The sequence below is a fragment of the Spermophilus citellus genome (assembly GCF_964194105.1).
Source record: "Spermophilus citellus genome assembly, chromosome: 12".
Classification (NCBI taxonomy): Eukaryota; Metazoa; Chordata; class Mammalia; order Rodentia; family Sciuridae; genus Spermophilus; species Spermophilus citellus.
Genome location: NC_138198.1, coordinates 42,499,448 through 42,517,637, shown reverse-complemented (window position 1 = coordinate 42,517,637; position 18,190 = coordinate 42,499,448). Strand labels below are relative to the sequence as shown.

General features: G+C 56.9%; 1 protein-coding gene and 1 long non-coding RNA gene across 4 annotated transcripts in view; one reads left to right on the top strand and one right to left on the bottom strand.

Moving 5' to 3' along the window:
* The window catches only part of LOC308631712, an 895,537-nt gene that overhangs the window by 431,153 nt on the left and 446,194 nt on the right, over positions 1–18,190 (bottom strand). The gene's annotated exons all lie outside the window — the stretch shown is intronic.
* Positions 1–18,190, top strand: part of LOC308632038 (voltage-dependent P/Q-type calcium channel subunit alpha-1A-like) — a gene marked incomplete at both ends in the record, with an annotated part of 99,785 nt that overhangs the window by 33,397 nt on the left and 48,198 nt on the right. Inside the window, 6 exon segments of the mRNA XM_081263693.1 lie at positions 533–660; positions 1,957–2,053; positions 5,359–5,464; positions 14,567–14,753; positions 16,240–16,981; positions 16,983–17,044. Coding sequence (XP_081119819.1) covers positions 533–660; positions 1,957–2,053; positions 5,359–5,464; positions 14,567–14,753; positions 16,240–16,981; positions 16,983–17,044 — 1,322 coding nt within the window.

Genomic DNA, 18,190 nt, shown 5'->3' with positions numbered 1-18,190 from the left:
TTCCTGTTTCCACCACCTCCAACACCTTCGGTTATGACCCTGTCAGTGGGTCAGTGTTGATGAGGTCCCAGCCCAGGTGACCTAGTCACCTCCCCAGCCCCACCTCCGAACACTGCCAAACACTAGGTAGAGCCTTTGGAGATCATTCCAGATCCAACTGATAGCCCTGTCCCTCCCCGCAATAGGGTGACAGCCAAGAGTGTCACCAGACATTGCTGCCATTCCCTGGGGAAGGCCAGGATCCCCTCCATTGGAGACCCAGATGGGGGAGGATCTGGGGTCCTCCCCAGCGGTGGTCCCCTTGGTGTGACCCATTTCCCAGCCCCCCCACCGTCCATCTGCCCTTCTCCCTCCCCGTCTGCACCCAAGCTCACCGGAGCTCACCCTCGCTATCCTCCTTGGGTCAGCGAGTGTCTCCTCGGGGTCCACTGCCGCTCTCTGTCCCCGGGCCTCTGCGGGAGTTCAGTGGGTGCGTCCGCCAGCCACCCCAGCTCTCTCCCTCCTACTCCCGTCTCCCCCTGGGGCCCCACAGATGCTGAACCTCTTCGTCGCCGTCATCATGGACAACTTTGAGTACCTCACCCGAGACTCCTCCATCCTAGGCCCCCACCACCTGGATGAATACGTGCGTGTCTGGGCCGAGTACGACCCTGCCGCTTGGTAAGGAGTGCCTGGGTCCTCCGGCCACACTGGGGCCTCCTGCCGGAGCTGGGACATGGGCAGGCGGGTCCTGGGCGTGGGTCCCAGGCTCTGGCAGGGACCCCACCTGCGTCGGTCCAGAGGAGAGAAGGAGAACCATGACCCTGAGCGTCGCAGCCTAAGTGCTCAGAGTCTCACCCCTGCCAAAGCCCTGTCCCTAGGAAGAGAGGGGAGGGTCACCCGGAGAATGAGGGAGCCCTGCTGCACCCTGAAGGGTTAGCGCAGCAGGCCCTGGGAGGAGCTGAAGCCTCCAGTGGACTCCTCTGGGGCATAGGGGAGAGGCTGGCCCAGCTGGGCAGCCAAGATCTGGCACAAGATGGGAGCCCCAGAACCCCCTCCAAAACCTGGAGCGAGCTGGCTGCGGTGACGCACGCCTGTCACCCAGCGGCGATCCCGAGTTCACAGCCAGCCTCAGCAAAAGCAAGGTGCTAAGCAATTCAGGGAGACCCTGACTCTAAATAAAAGACAAAATTGTGCTGGCGACGTGGCTCAGTGGTCATGTGACCCTGAGATGGATCCCCAGTGACCATTCAAACAAAACCACTAGAGCGGCCAGGGGGGTGGGCCCTTGCCTCCCCATGACCTTGAAGAAAGAGCGTCCATCTCTGGAGACCAGAGGCCACTGCGGGCTGGAGGGGCCCAGCTCGGCTCCCCCATACCTGGGTGGGCTCTGAGTGCGCTCGACACCAGGCCCTTGCAGACACTCAGAGGCCCCAGGAGCGGCCTGGAGCCCCCAGCCATGGGGACTCTAGGTGGGGCTGGTCTCGGCACCTGAAAGTGCATTACTGAGGGGGCCTCGTTGGCCGAGTCCTCCTGTCCTCTGGCCACCGCCCTGGCAGGGAGGCCTCAAGGAGGGGGCGGGAGGATGGGTCTCTCCAGCCCCGCAGCCCAGACAAGCCCTCCCCAAGGCCAGAGGTGCCGCGGGTTCCTAACTCTTCCTCTTTCGATTTTAGGTCCGTTGCTGTCCCCCTTTTCTCTGTCACCAGCCCCCTCAGTGTAGCCCACATAGATTGTGCCAGGAGGCAAGAAGCCAAGGGCCTGGCGGGAGGTGTGGGTCTAAGACCCCCAGCACAGCCACCAGACCCGCCCGGGGCGGGGCCCAGTGTCCGAATGTCCCCAGAGACCTCTCCTCTCCCAAGCCTGCAGCAGTCCCAGAGACCAGGAGGTCCAGCCCCTGCTGTCCCTGCCCCGCCGAGGGCTGGGGGCAGGGGCAGAGGCAGCCTGGGCCGCACTCACTAACCCTGTCTTCCCTTTCAGCGGTCGGATCCATTATAAGGACATGTACAGTTTATTGCGCGTAATCTCCCCCCCTCTCGGCCTAGGCAAGAAATGTCCTCATAGGGTTGCTTGCAAGGTTTGACTTCCACTAAAACCTGCTAGCATCCTGGAATGAGCGTGGCTTGGGGTCTTCAATATATATATATATATATATATATATATATATATATATATATATATAAACACAGAGCCATCTCTCTCTTGCATTGAACTAGAAGACGTGTAGGCGACAGAATGCGGCCATGTGGTCGATGAAGCATGGACGCACACTCCTGTGTTCCCTCGGCCATCTCTGCTTGCTCTTAGCTGGCCGCCCATCCCGGGATCTCCACGGCACCCCAGATCAGCTCCACCTCGGGGTGGAGTGTGACTCTGCTCTGCCCCACGCTCCACTCTCCCCCGTACCCCACTCCCAGAGCCCCAGCCCCCTCCCCACCTGGCCCCTCCCCCCCGGCCCCCTCAGAGACCAGCCTCAGCCAAACCAGAGAATGTCGCCCCCCTTTCAAAATGACCCCGCGAGCGAGGCTCAGCTCCCGGCTGCCCGCCAGGAGACCCCCCTCCGCACCCGCCACGTCCCAGCTCCAACCCAGGTCGAGCCCGACTCTCCCCTGCTCGTGAGCAGTGAAATACTCATTTTAAATCACCTTTTCTTCCATTTTTTCCTCCTCTTTTCCATTTGTTTGAAATCTCTATTTTATCATTTCTCTGCATCTTTCTCTATTTTTTCGGCTCGTGTGGTTTGTTTTTTTTTTTTTTTTTTGGTTTTGGTTTTGGTTTTCCTCCGTTCCCCCTCCTCCGCCCTCTCCCTTGGTTCTGTCCCTCGTTTTCTGTTCTGTGCTGCCAGGGGCCGCATGCCTTACCTGGACATGTATCAGATGCTGAGACACATGTCTCCGCCCCTGGGTCTGGGGAAGAAGTGTCCGGCCAGAGTGGCCTACAAGGTAGTCTACCTGTGCCGACTGCGGTGTCCAGGCACTGGGGATTTTTCAGTGCTCGACAGAAACGCCCGGCCGAGTCTTCTTCCACCCCCCTCTTTTCTTCTTCTTGTTTTTTCTTTTTTCTTTTCTCCTTGAGTAACTGGCTCCTGCCGTCCCTCTACTCTAAGCAGCACAGTGTTGTCCTTTCTGATGAGTGTCTACGTGCTCTGAGACTCCATTATGGCCGACATGCTGGAGGGAGGGGGGGCACACCCAGGTCCCCTGGCGGCCACTCGGTCCCTGGGGAACCAAATTGGACACAACCTGCTTCCAGGGAGTCACAGTGGCATCTCTGACCCCAGAGCAGCCCCTGCACCCAGGACAGGACAGGGACCCTGCAGGACAGAGGCTAGGCCCCGGCCCATCTTCTGTGCCACCTGAGTCCCCAGGCCCCGGGGACCTTCCACGCACACACCTGAAGCTGATCTCTGACTCAGGCCTTGGGGATCCGATGCTCCCAAGAGCTCCCCCTCCCCTGGAGGTGCCTCCCCAGCCCCCATCCCACGCCACCCATCCCCCAAAGTCACCCCAACCGGCCTCTCCGTTGTTCCAGAGCGGGCAGGCGGGCCGCAGCTGGACCCCTGGACGGTGGCACACTGACGCAGGCCATGCACGCTGCCTTGGCGGGGCCTGGGGCGGGCAGGCGCCGTGGCCGACCGGGGGGTGCATGCTTGCTGAGGGTGTGAGGGGCTGCCACCAGGCAGCTGAGCCAGGCCCCAGGCCCCCCCTGGAATCTCCCGTGGCACCCCAGGACAAACGCTCTGTTCCCCCCACTCATCCTTGAGAAGCTCAGGGACATACACCTGCAAGACCCCATCCCCCCTCATACTCTTCCTGTCCAATCCTAACCCTAACCCTAACCTTCCACGTGTCTCCTGTCTGTGTGATTCCCGCAGCCCCCGCCCTCACCCCTCTCACCTGGTCTGCCAGCCTCCCTCCCCTCCTCAGTGGAGGCCAGGACAAGCCGCCCTACCTGTCCCCCTCAAGCTCCCCCACCCCACACTGGGGATGGAACCCAGAGTGCCCTGCCTCTGAGCCACACCCGGCCTTCTTGTTTTGAGATGGTCTCACTAACCTACCTGGGCTGGCCTTGAATTTACAATCCTCCTGCCTCAGCCTCTGAGCAACTGGGATTATAGGTGTGCACCACCACACCGGTTCCATTTCTCCTGTCCCTTCTCTCAGGGTGTGTGTGGGCACAGTAGAGAGGGAAGGAGACCCCTCGCTCCGTCTCTATGCAGAGCCTCCAAGGCACCTTTGTGCAAACTTAAAAGGACACCCTTTCCGCAGAACACTTTGTCTGCTGGGAAATTGTTGTAACCCACGGATGTGATCAGACCAAGATACTTTTATGCTAATGAGAGGAACTGTTGTATTAAATATGCAAATCCATGATTTCTGAGTTGGGGAGCCCTTTGTGCAGTGTATAACATGCACAGCTGTACACCAAGCCCCCCTCTGTGTTCTTTTATTTTTTTTAATATTTATTTTTTAGGTGTAGATGGACACAACACAATGCCTTTATTTTTATGTGGTGCTGAGGCTCAAACCCCTGTCCCAGCCCCAGCCCCACCCTCTCTGTGTTTAACCACTGCCTCCCTCCCTGACCTGCCCCAGATACCACTTGTTCCTTCCCCAGGTTTCCTGTCCCCTACCCTCTTTCCCTGTTTCCTGTCCATGTGTATCAGAAATCCCTGGTGAATCCCAAAGCCCTATCTGTGCCACCTCTGTCTGGGCTGGTGCACACCAGCCTGACACCCCCTCCGTCACCACCCAGCAGGGGACAGAGCCCCTGGCTGGGACACAGGGAATATCATCTTCCCTGGGCCTGGGAATGCCCCACCCCGTCCCCTCCTGCTGCACACAGCCCAGGTCCGGCCATGCCCCCAGATACACTTTCCACAGAGCTATGAATGAGTCTGCATGCGCATGTCTGTGCTGTTCCGTGTCACCTCGCTGCATGCTGCGAGGGGCCTGCCCCACCCGCGGGGCGCCTGCCTGCTGCCTCCCAGAGGAATGTGACCTGTGTCCAGCGGGGCTGCCCTGGTCCAGCCGTACAGGGGCGGGGCGGGTGCCTGCGACTGTGGCCGGGGACCCTCTGCTGGCTGCTGCACGTGCTGGACTGGGCTTTGCTCTCTCTGGGGTCAGACGGGGACGGAGCCATCCAGGAGAGTTCTGAGGCCGGGCGCCTGGGAGGGCGGCGGGACGAGGAGGGGCGAGGACGCGCAGGAGAGCCCTGTGCCCTCCCTGCGGCCACCGGAGGAGACTGGGAAACTCGGGGCTGGGCGTGGGGCCGCCGTGGCCTTCAGAGTTCTCCTGGAGGTCCCCGATGGGGTGGGTGTGGCTTGCCGGGGACCCCAGAGGAGGACCCAAGAGTGACGGCCCTCCCCCGGGTTCTCTGTAGAGGCTCCTGCGGATGGATTTGCCCGTCGCGGATGACAACACCGTCCACTTCAACTCCACCCTCATGGCGCTGATCCGCACAGCCCTGGACATCAAGATAGCCAAAGGTAAGGGCAGGGCCGACTGGTCGCCCAGAGGGGGAAGCAGGCACAGGGCAGAGATGCCACCCCTTTGTCGCCGGGCACTCTTCCGCAAACCCTCAGTGTGTCCTGCCTGTCATGTGCGCCAGACACCCCTGTAGACAGGGGGGCTCCCCAAGAAGGTTCAGAGGGAAAAGCCTGGGGAGAAGGCTCCGGAGGCGCAAAGGCCCTGAGGCAGGGGTGGGGCAGGACAGAGCCGCCGCCGCCAGGGGCTGCCTCAACCGACCTGGCCTCAAGGAGGAGACGCCCCAGCTCTAGAGCAGAGGCGGGGACCCCTCCAGCCTCATCTCCACCGGCTCCCTCTGTGGGGACCACAGACCTGGGCGGTCAACCTGAGTTAGTCCAATGTCTGTCACTGTCGTGAAATAACCTGAGGCGGGGAACCTTATGAAGAACAGCAGCTGGGCGGGGACAGCTCGTCGGCAGGGCACCTGCCAAGGTGCACGGGCCCTGGGTCCGGTCCCCAGCTCATTTAGCTCAGAGTCTCAAGTACCACCAGATTTAGTGGCTGCGGATGTCCCTGTGTCAGGAGGCGGTTCTCAGATGCCCGAGGGCCCTGAGTTCCACACTTGGGTCTCCACGGCTGGAGCCCAGGGCTTGGCCAGGCGGGGCTGGTCTCTGAAGGACCCAGAAGAACTTGGCTGTGACTTTATCCAGGAGCCTTCAGTCCCCGGCCACAGGACCGAGGCGGCCTCTTCAGGGTTCCCTGGAGCCTGCCGTGGGGGCGCCCACCCCCGTCCCTGGACGCCCTGAGCTTCCTCTGCTGCTGGCCTAGGCCACAGGGGACAGATGAGCCCCCTCACTTTGCAGGTTCTCAGATATTATGTCGCCACCCTGTGCACCGGGGAGGCAGGTGGGGGCCCTCTCTGTCCCTCTGCCTCCGTCCCTCTCTTCTCTGTGTCTGTCCAGGAGAATCTGGAAAAGGCCATTCCCCCTGTCCTCCCTGGGTCCTAGATGTTATGTTGGACCCGGGGCCTCCTCCTGAGGGACTTAGGCCTCCCTCTGCCCCAGAGCCACCACCTGCCTGGTAGATGTAAACCCGCAGCCCTGGCTGCCCCTGGAGGGCGCTGACCCTGATGGGCAGCAGTGGGGTCTCGTGGGGGACAGGAGCTCCGGGCAGGGCAGTAACAGGGGCCAGAGCACCTGGTGGCCACAGTGTCCTCCCCCGCACACGGCATTCCCAAGGCAGGGCCGCCCTTGCCTTGTCCTTGGAAGAGCTCCCCCAGCCGGGAGCCTCGGCTGGCCCTGGCTTCCTGGCACCCTGTCTGGGGCCCCCACTGGCGACCATGATGGTGGCTCTGAGCAAAAGCATTAGTCGAGTACCTGCTGTGTGCCCAGCCCTGCCCTCGGCATTTGGGATACCACAGGGGAGAGCGACCCCCTGTCCCCAGGCACCGAGGAGAAAGGGGCACAATACACACTGCGGCTGAGGCAAGAGCCGGCCAGCCACCTGGTGGAGGGGCATCCTGCAGGCCTGGGTCCCGGGAGCCACCAAGTAGAGTTAACAGCTAGAGGGTGACAAGCGCTACGGCGAGAAGAACGGGGGAGGTGGGGTCCAGGTTCAGAGGCAGAGGCAGTTCCGCCCTCAGGGACACTGGCCAGTGTCCAGGGACCTTCTTGGTTGTCATTGCATGGAGTGGCCTCTGTGTGTCGAACCCCGAGAGGTGGCTCTGCGTTCCCCACACAGGGGCACCTGCAGCCATGAGGTGGGGTCCAGCTGACCACTCGGGGGAGACAGGAGGCAGACCCCTCAGGCAGCACCCGAGGCAGCCAGCTGGGGTGACTGCTGCCCACCTGCCAAGGACCTCCTGCCCCGGGATCCCCAGTGCCAGTAGTTCTGTACCCAAGAAGGAGCAAGCCCAAGGCAGCCTCATACAAACCCGCCACCTCGCAGAGGTCACACCATGCTTTTCCCAGCCTGAGTGCAGCCCAGAGCCACTGGGCAGAGGGACGGTGGTTCCCATCGAGGGCATTCTGACCCAGGGACACCTGGCAGGCCTGCCACAGCCTGGGTCTCCACGTGGGCAGGGTGTGGCTTCCTGCAGGGAGGCTGCTCAGCACCCACGGCTCCAGATGCCTCAGCCAGGATCGTGCCCAGCATCCTGGCTGGCGAAGTCAGAGGCCCTGCTCTGGCCTGAGCGCAGGTGTTTGTCTGCTCAGGCCACCAGGACCACACACTGGGTGGCTGCAATGGACTAGGGTGGCCGCAGGCTTGTCCTCAGCCTTAGCCTTGGCGCCCAGGGGCCACCCTCCCTGGCCCTTTTGTCCAGGACACCAGCTGCCCTCCTAGGGCCCCACTAACCTTGCTGAGGCTCCAGCCACGGCCATGGTGGTGGTGAGGGCTGCACCGAAGGAACTTGGCAGGGGACGGGGACACAGTTCAGCCCCTCATAGCAGATGGTTTCTTCTCTCCCAGAGAAACTAGAAACATGTTTGTAGTATATTTCTTTTTATAATTTTATACCTTTATTTATTGATTGATTTCTATGGGGTCTGAGGATGGAGCCCAGGGCCTCGCACGTGCTAGGCGAGCGCTCTACCCTGAGCCCCAGCCCCGCCCCAGATCATCTTATTTTAAGTTGACATGTAATAATTACAGGTGTCTGTGGGGTGCGGTGTGCGGGGGATAGATCAGGGTGTGTCGTGATCAGATCAGGGCAGTCAGCACCCAGTGCCCCCAGCGCCTGTGATTTCTTTGTGTTGGGAACATTTAAAATCCTCCTAAGGGCAGGGCACTGGTGCCCACCTGTAATTCCAGTAGCTCAGGAGGCCGAGGCAGGAGGATCTCAGGTTCCAGACCAGCCTCAGCGCCTTAGCGAGACCCCGTCTTAAAAGAAAAAAGAAGGCCGGGAGTGCAGCCAGTGGAGGGGCATCCCTGGGTTCAAGCCACAGCTCTGCAAAGAGAAAGGAAGAAGAAAAGGCTCCCGTGCCAAGGGGATCCAGGTCATCACCAATGGTCTTCACCTCCCAACCCGAGGATCCGCCCCAGGGACCGCAGAACTCCACATCCCTAGACCCTGTGGCCACGAGAGAAAAGAAAGGGAAGCCAGGGGCGAGGTGCGGTGCTGCACGCCTGTGGTCCCAGCCACCGGGGAGGCTGAGGCAGCAGGATCACTGGAGCCAGGAGTTAGTTGCCCGCGTGGGCAACGTAGCGAGACCCTGAGTCCAAAAAGAAAGGGGTGAAAACGGGCGTGCGCGCGCCCTCTCGCGGTGATATAGGGGACAACCACTTAAGTCAAAAGAGAAAGCCGAAGTCAATAGAAAGCGATGGGTGGGGGGACGGTGCTTGGTGACGGAGGTCCCCTAGGCCTCTTCGGCAGAGGATCTGAGCAGACCGCTGCAGGAGGAGGGGAGAGAGGGGGCCACGCAGATTTTCTTAGGAAACTGTCCTAGCACAGAAAGCACACCGCACAAGGATCATGGGACGGCCTGAGGCAGGAGCATGCCGGGCACATTTAAGGAGCAGTGGGGAGGTCGGTGCGGCTGAAGGGGAGTGAGGAGGAGCCCCAGGGCTGAGGACAGAGCAGGCAGGGAACCGTGAGCCTGGCCTGAGAATTCGGGCGCTCCGCCCAAGTGGGGCCTGACGCAGGTGCTCGCGGCGCCCTCTGGTGGCGGCATGCGGAGTAGACAGCGGGAGCCGGAGCGAGCCCAGGTCCGAGGAGGCGGGGTGGGGCAGCAGTTCAACTGTCCCTGGCTTCAGTGTCCTTGCTCCAAAATAGATCTGAAACTCAAAGCTCAGATGTAGGGAGCCCCAGGCGGCCAGCCCTCACTGTTCTTGACTTGCATTTCCTCTGGCAGGCTGGCCCCACCAGATGCTCACACTTCCCAGACACTACATCCAGGGCCCGCATGTCTACCACACTGCCCTTGGGTATAGGGACAATGGACAAGAGAGGTTTTTCTCTTGGAGTGGCCTTGCTCATGGGACCCAATATGGGCAGTGCATGCATCTCACCTCCTTTCCAGCTGCTCAGGGTTTGTTCTGTCCCTGGAAAATATTGCTTCTCCCTTTCCATGTTTTTCTTTTTGACTGGCATGTTCTTCCTTTGGATCTGATGATGTCTTCATTTTGGATAGTCAGTGCATGTTGGCTTGTGTCTTATTTTATGTATTAAAGGTGACGTTGCCTACCTCTGACTTTGTTGGCTTTATGGTAATTTTATAACCTACCTCTCAATGTGCAGGCACACCCCAGGCATCCCCATGTCAGTGCTGGGTGTGGGGAGTTCACATTTATGCACACAAAATCCAGGAATAGCTTTGAACTTCACTGGTTGCCCATTTCATTCCTGAGAGTAAAACTGTATAAAGACTTTCATAAAGGTTATCTATGCTAAGCCCCAAATCAACATCATTCTAAATGGAGAAAAATTGAAGGCATTCCCTCTAAAAACTGGAACAAGACAAGGATGCCCTCTTTCACCACTTCTATTTAACATAGTTCTTGAAACTCTAGCCAGAGCAATTAGACAGACTAAAGAAATTAAAGAGATATGGTTAGGAAAAGAAGAACTCAAATTAGCACTATTATATGCCAACAATATGATTATATACATAGAAGACCCAAAAAAGTCCACCAGAAAACTTCTAGAACTAATAAATGAATTCAGCAAAGTAGCAGGATATAAAATCAACACCCATAAATCAAAGGCATTTCTGTATCTCAGTGACAAATCCTCTGAGAGAGAAAATAGAAAAACCACCCCATTTAGAATAGCCTCAAAAACAAACAAACAAACAAAAAAACTAGGGAATCAATAAAAGAGGTGAAAGACCCCCACAATGAAAACTACGTAACACAAGAAAGAAATCCAAAAAGACCTTAGATGATGAAAAGATCTCCCTTGTTCTTAGATAGGGAGAACTAATATTGTCAAAACGACCATACTACCAAAAGTACTATACAGATTTAGTGCAATTCCAATCAAAATCCCAATATCATTTCTCACAGAAATATAAAAAGCATTCATTAAATTTATCTGGAAAAATAAGAGACCCAGGATAGCTAAAGAAATCCTTAGCAAGAAGAGTGAAGCAGGTGGCGTCACTATACCAGACCTTAAACTATACTACAGAGCAATAGTAACAAAACAGCATGGTATGGGCACCAAAACAGACTGGTAGACCAATGGTACAGAATAGAGGACACAGAGACTAACCCACAAAGTTACAATTATCTTATATTAGACAAAGGTGCCAAGAACATGCATTGGAGAAAAGATAGCCTCTTCAACAAATGGTGCTGGGAAAACTGGAAAGCTATATGCAACAAAATGAAACTAAATGGTGTCCATCTCCTTGGTCTATACCCAAAAGACTTTAAAACAGTATACTACAGGGACACAGCCACATCAATGTTTATAGCAGCATAATTCACAATAGCTAATCTGTGGAGCCAACCTAGGTGTCCTTCTGTGGGACGGGGAGAGGCCCCACAACCCGAGCCTTGCTCCTCACAGGCCTCCCACGAACATTTCTTTCTCTCACCATTGTCTCTTGGGACAACTTCTCTCACTCTTTTTGGCCCTGTTTTCATCTTAAAAGGTGCTTTCAGTGGATCCATGAGATCCAAACGCATCATATGTGCCTATGAAATTTTGCAGGAAATCCATTATGTTGTACAATTATTATGCACTAACAACTGTAAATAGTAATAACAAAAGACACAGCTGAGAGTCTGAATTAGAACATTGAGAGCTCAATGAGCCTTTTGTAATTTATTTTATTTTAATTTTTGGTTTTGGGGATTGAACCCAGGGGTGCTTACCCACTGAGCCATGTCTCCAGCCCTCCTTTGTTTTTTATTTTGAGCAAGATCTCTAGTTTGGCCCTACTTTTTCTTCCATTAGGCATTGAGAGCTACAAATTGGGAAGAAAGGGAGGGGAAAGTGGAGGAGGGACACGGTGATGCAGAATGAGTGACCACTGCCCAGGGGGACTTCCAAGCCTGCCAGCCTGCTTTCTGTGCTCACCTGGATTTCCATGTTCATGATAATGTGTTCATGATAACAGTGCTTTCACTGCTATTGGAGTTTTGTCTTTTTTTTGGGAAAAGGGGGAAGAGAAAACACTCTGCTACTTTCCCTCCTCGCTACCAAATAGTATAATACAATTACAAAATTGGAAAAATATGGTGTTAAATGCCATAACTCTGTAATCACAAAAGCCTAGCAGCAGGTGCATGAGTTATGCTGGCACAGAAGCATGCACAGATCTCGCAGCTCTGCGAAGCCTATGAGAATATGAGAATCTTGTCCATTTAATAAAGTGTTACATTTTATGTGTTAAAATTCATAATTGTTATTATTCTTATTAGTGTTCCAGATCCCCAAGGCGGCCAGGGCAGGTACCTCCACACTGTCTCCAGGCGGTGTGGTTGCCCCCCTGCAAACCTCTGAGCCTTCCTTCCTAGAATAAGGTATCTAAGCTCCCCAGTACTTCCCACCTGCAACCCAGGGGCTCCCAGTCCTCTGGTCTGGGTTCCTTGCAGTCCTCTGGTCTGGGTTCTTGGAGAGACAGTGGGTGGAGGGATGCTGACTGCCCTTCAGGCATCACTGCTGCTGGACCCTATCAGTGGAGAACCCACATGAGGGTTTTTAAAATCACAAGGTACCCATCGATGTGTCCAAGTCAAGTCTGGCATTATGACGTGTCTTAAATCATTTTATTTTATATTGAATTTTCCTTTTTATCTTACACTAGAACTTTCTTAACATTCATATTTCTTCTTATTATGTAAACCTACAATAATCATTAATTTCAAGATTGTAATACCAGTATTGCTACTAACTATAACCTACTAACTATATTCTCACAAAGGAGGTACAGTACGGGGATTGTGTTTAAAGATTTTTATTTTTTTTATTTTTTTTTAATTTTTTATTTTATTTTTTTATTGGTTGTTCACAACATTACAAAGCTCTTGACATATCATATTTCATACATTAGATTGAAGTCGGTTATGAACTCCCAATTTTACCCCAAATGCAGATTGCAGAATCACGTCGCTTACACATCACATTTTTACATACTGCCATATTAGTGACTGTTGTATTCTGCTACCTTTCCTATCCCCTACTATCCCCCCTCCCTTTCCCTCACATCTTCTCTCTCTACCCCATCTACTGTAATTCATTTCTCTCCTTGTTTATTTTCCCATTCCCCTCACAACCTCTTATATGTAATTTTGTATAGCAATGAGGGTCTCCCTTCATTTCCATGCAATTTCCCTTTTCTCTCTCTTTGCCTCCCATCTCATGTCTCTGTTTAAAGTTAATCTTTTCTTCCTGCTCTTCCTCCCTACTCTGTTCATAGTTGCTCTCATTATATCAAAGAAGACATTTGGTATTTGTTTTTTAGGGATTGGCTAGCTTCACTAAGCATAATCTGCTCTAGTGCCATCCAATTCCCTGCAAATTCTATGATTTTGTCATTTTTTATTGCTGCGTAGTACTCCATTATGTATAGATGCCACATTTTTTTTATCCATTCATCTATTGAAGGGCATCTGGGTTGGTTCCACAGTCTAGCTATTGTGAATTGTCTGCTATGAACATCGATGGGGCAGTATCCCTGTAGCATGCTCTTTTAAGGTCTTCAGGGAATAGTCCAAGAAGGGCAATAGCAGGGTCAAATGGTGGTTCCATTCCCAGCTTTCTCAGGAATCTCCATACTGCTTTCCAAATTGGCCACACCAATTTGCAGTCCCACCAACAATGTACAAGTGTACCCTTTTCTCCACATCCTCGCCAGCACTCGTTGTTGTTTGACTTCATAGTGGCTGCCAATCTTACTGGAGTGAGATGGTATCTTAGGGTGGTTTTGATTTGCATTTCTCTGACTGCTAGAGATGGAGAGCACTTTTTCATGTACTTGTTGATTGATTGTATGTCCTCCTCTGAGAAGTGTCTGTTCAGGTCCTTGGCCCATTTGTTGATTGGGTTATTTGTTATCTTATTGTCTAATTTTTTGAGTTCTTTGTATACTCTGCATATTAGGGCTCTATCTGAAGTGTGAGGAGTAAAAATTTGTTCCCAGGATGTAGGCTCCCTATTTACCTCTCTTATTGTTTCTCTTGCTGAGAAAAACCTTTTTAGTTTAAGTAAGTCCCATTTGTTGATTCTTGTTATTAACTCTTGTGCTATGGGTGTCCTATTAAGGAATTTGGAGCCCAACCCCACAATATGTAGATGGGAGCCAACTTTTTCTTCTATCAGACACAGAGTCTCTGATTTGATATCAAGCTCCTTGATCCATTTTGAGTTAACTTTTGTGCATGGCGAGAGAAAGGGATTCAGTTTCATTTTGTTGCATATGGATTTCCAGTTTTCCCAACACCATTTGTTGAAGATGCTATCCTTCCTCCATTGCATGCTTTCAGGGTGAAGGAGGCGCCGTCTGAGCCGCCTGCTGTCCTGAACAGTGGGTTTGTTTCTGGACGTGGGTTTTTCTCTTTCTTTGTTCGAGGGGGCCTGGGGGGGGCACCGAGGACTGAACTCAGGGGCCCTCGACCACTGAGCCACCTCCCCGGCCCTACTTCGTATTTTATTGAGAGGCAGGGTCTCACTGAGTTGCTTAGCGCCTCACTTTTTGCTGAGGCTGGCTTGGAACTCGCGGTCCTCCTGCCTCAGCCTCCGGCCGCGGGGACTGGGAACGAGGGACGTGCACATCACAGCTGAGCCCCCTGTGACGGCTGAAGGGTGGAAAGTCCCAAAGCGCCCCTTCCTGTGTGTCCTCCAGCATGCCTGCGTCCTGCTCCTCTCTGACCTGGCCATCAGGCAGCCGGACAGTGGCCGCGACCCCGGCTCAGGGCAGTGGGGGCCCAAGCCCGCTTCTGGGGCTATTGGTGGTGCCCAGCGGAGCCTGGGAAAGCACTTTCCTGCACCGGGCACCGCTCGGTGTTCTGGGGACTCGGCTTCGGGACAAGGGCCTGTGAGGCAGGAAAGAGAGCGAGTCCTTCCGCGGGCCCCCCCTGGCTGGGTCAGAACAGGCTTGGTGGCCAGAGGCCGCTGGGCGTGAAGCGGGTGGCCCTTGCTGTGGGGACCCCGGCTCTGCATGGCCGACCCCCAGGCCAGGCCAAGCCCCAGCCTGCTCTTCAGTGCTCGGACACCTCCCAGGGTGGGCCTGTGAGGAGACCTGTGTCCTTCCAGGACGAACAAGAGGAGGAGGAGGCCGCCAACCAGAAGCTCGCGCTGCAGAAGGCCAAGGAGGTGGCGGAAGTGAGCCCCCTATCGGTGGCCAACATGTCCATAGCTGTGTGAGTCGGGGGTGGGCTGTCCCTAACCACTGGGCGGAGGTGCCCCGCTCCCACCCGGCAAGGTTGGAAAGCCCCACTTGGGTAGCTCTCAAGTCAGCGGGGGCGATGACAAGATCACAGAACTAGAGAAAAAAAGATGGAGAGGGGAGGGCGGAAGTGCAGAGGGTGGTGCTGCTGAGGATGGCCCCGGGGCCTGGCGTGTGCGGGGGTAGGATGCTCTCTGCCACTGAGTAGCACCCCCAGCCCAGAGCTGTGCTTTCAAACTCACGAAAGGCCTCCCCTGGATGGTGGCAAGACCTGAGGGAGGTGAGGAAGGAGCCAGGAGGAGATGTGGGGAAAATGCATCCCAAGCAGAGGGACTGGTATATGCAAAGGCCCTGAGGCAGACTCCTGGTGTGTTCAGGGGATCTGAACGAGGCTGGTGTGCCTGGAACCCAGTGAGCAGAAAGGGGACTGTGGAGGGAGAGACGAGGGCAAGGAGGTGACGAGCAGGTCATGCAGGGCCTTGGGGGCCACGGGGAGGACTTGGGTTTTGCATCATTGGCAAAGGAGCAGAGGAGGGTCAGGACCTGACTCAAGTGCTCACAGGTGCCCTCTGGCCACTGTGGGGAAACGGACTGTGGAAGTGAGGGAGGGAGGTGGCCCAGCAGGGCAGGTTGAGGGCACCAGCCTGTCCTTGCAAAGGAGATGGGGACTGGCCCAAGATGGGGCCGAGGAGGTGTGGATGTAGCAGGATCCTGGACAGATTCTGAAGGTGCATGGAGCAGACAGTTCGCTGGGGTCGGGAACAAGGCAGTGAGGAACCAGAGACCTTGGATAAAGAAAGCGGAGGACACAGTGCTCTGAGCTGTGCCTTTGCGGGTGGGGTGGGGGACTCAGGGGGTCTCATGCTGCAGAGCGCTGCATTCTGGGACTACGGGGAGGGGGCAGCTTTTCCAAACTAAGAGGTGGTGGCTGCAGGAGGGGAGCCCAGGGAGGCGCATGCGCGGTAGGTGAGGTTAGGAACAGCCTGAGCACAGCGAGGGTCCCTATAACACCACCCGTGTCCCGCAGCCCTGGGGAGGCTCCGAGGGCCCTGAATGGGACCCCAGCCCCCGCACTGCCCACCCTGGCTGCCCTGGTTCCTTTCTGTGACCCCAGACTCCCATTCAGGCCACGCGGGCACTGGGGGCTGTGGAACGTGCACAGGCTCATGTCCACCGCGCTGGCCTCCGTGGCCATCTCCGAGGCCATTAGGATGCTCAAAGCCACCCCAGAGGTTCCCGCGCTGCCGTTGGCGGCAGAGTAGAGAAGACAGTAGGGCCCTCGGCCAGGCTGACAGGCCCGCCTCGGGCCCAGGTGCCTGGGAGGTCACCCGGGACACCCGCTGGGCCGCCCCGTCGGGCCAGGCTGAGCGTGCGGACCCGGGTGGGCGCGGCCGCGCCAGGGGATCCACCGCGGGGCGCGGGGCGCGGGTCCTGGGGCGCCGACCGGCCTTGCCTTGCAGGAAGGAGCAGCAGAGGAACCAGAAGGCGGCGCGCTCGGTGTGGGAGCAGCGCACGAGCGAGATGCGCAAGCAGAACCTGCTGGCCAGCCGCGAGGCGCTCTACCCTGGCCTGGACCCCGATGAGCGCTGGAAGGCGTCCTACGCGCGCCACCTGCGGCCCGACGTGAAGACGCACCTGGACCGGCCGCTGGTGGTGGACCCGCAGGAGAACCGCAACAACAACACCAACAAGAGCCGCGCCGCCGAACCCGCCGTCGAGCCGCGCCTGGGCCCGCCGCGCGCCGACGACCTGCTGCGCAAGCAGGCGCGCTACCACGAGCGCGAGCGCGCGCGCGACCCCGCCGGCCCCGACGCGCGCAGGCCCTGGGCGGGCGGCCAGGAGGAGCCGAGCCGCGAGGGCCCCTACGGCCGCGAGTCCGACCACCCGCCCCGCGAGGGAGGCCCGGAGCAGCCCGGCTTCTGGGAGGCCGAGGCCGAGCGGCCCAAGGCCGGGGACGCGCACCGCAGGCACGCGCACCGCCAGGCGGCGCCCAGGGACAGCCGCAGCGGGTCGCCGCGCACCGGCGCCGACGGGGAGCCGCGCAGGCACCGCGTGCACCGCAGGCCCGGGGACGAGGCGGCCGACGACAAGCCCGAGCGCCGGGCGCGCCACCGCGAGGGCAGCCGGCCCGCCCGCGGCGGAGAGGGCGAGGGCGAGGGCCCCGACGGGGGCGAGCGCAGGAGGCGACACCGGCACGGCCCTCCCGCCACCTAGGACACCTACGACACGGAGGGAAGACAAGGAGCGCCGGCACCGGCGGAGGAAGTAAGTGGGGTTCAGCCGCGTCCCAGCCCTGGTTCACAGAGGGGAGAGGACAGGGGCGAAGGGCAGCGCCCCACGGGCAGCCTGGAGCCCCGGGGACCGTCCACCTGGGCACATCAGGCAGCCCGGGGAGGACCGCACCCCGCAGGAGAGCTCTCGTCCAGCTCTCCCTGTGCTGCTGCTGGTGGCCCTAAGTGACCTCGCACCTGTCTTCCCACCTGGGAAACAGGCCCAGCGAGTGGAATCGGGCCATTGCCGGGGTTAAACGAGGTGAAGTCCACGGAGCCTGGAAGGGCCCCGGGCCTAGTAAGTGCTCAGTAAAATTAGACCTTTTCCCAGCTCGCCGAGTCTCGGCCTACCTGGTGTGTTCCAGGAACGTGGGAAGGCTCTTGGGGGCCCCAGAGTTGAAGGGGCAGCAGGGTACCAGAGGCTCTTGGGCATGTCCCCAGGCCAGGGCTAACCGGGTCCCTGACCGTGTCCTCCTTCCTTAAGAGTACTCAAGGTGATTCTTCACAAAGGGGCCCAACAGCTTCAAGGGGGTGTGGACATTGTTCCATTATAAACCAGGGTCCCCTTAGTCCCCCCTTATGTGACCAGTAGGGCTCTGGGTTGATTGGCTTAGTGGTGTGGGTCAGTGATTCTGTTTTGTGGTATCCAAATGAGGCCGGCAGTTCTTAAACTTGACCCTGTGTGTGAAAGAGAGAGGGAGAGACTCTCCCGGGAATCTTGTTAAAACTCGGATTCTAATTCAGGACCTGGGCCTCGGGGGAGCCTAAGATTCTGCCTTTCTGAGCAGTTCCCAGGTGGGGTCAGCGCTGCCCTCCAGAGACCACACTTGAGCGCAGGGATTCTGGGGACGCAGTGACATGGTTCTGGTGGCTGCGGGGACATGATTGCGCAGGCGCAGGCTGACGACTTGGGGTTTGTAGACACCTCAGAGCCCAGGAAGGGAGGTGCTGACGGTGTCTCGGTGTTCTAGATAGACCCGGCCAAGTCCTGGTGAGGTTCCACAGCAGCAGAGGCCAGGCCTCCTGTACCGTCCAGGGGCTGCAGTCAGAAAAATGCGGTTCACACTAAAAACACACAAAGAGTGTTTTCTGAGTTTGGTCAAAACCACGTTGGCTTAAAATGAAAGGTTCTGATGATTAC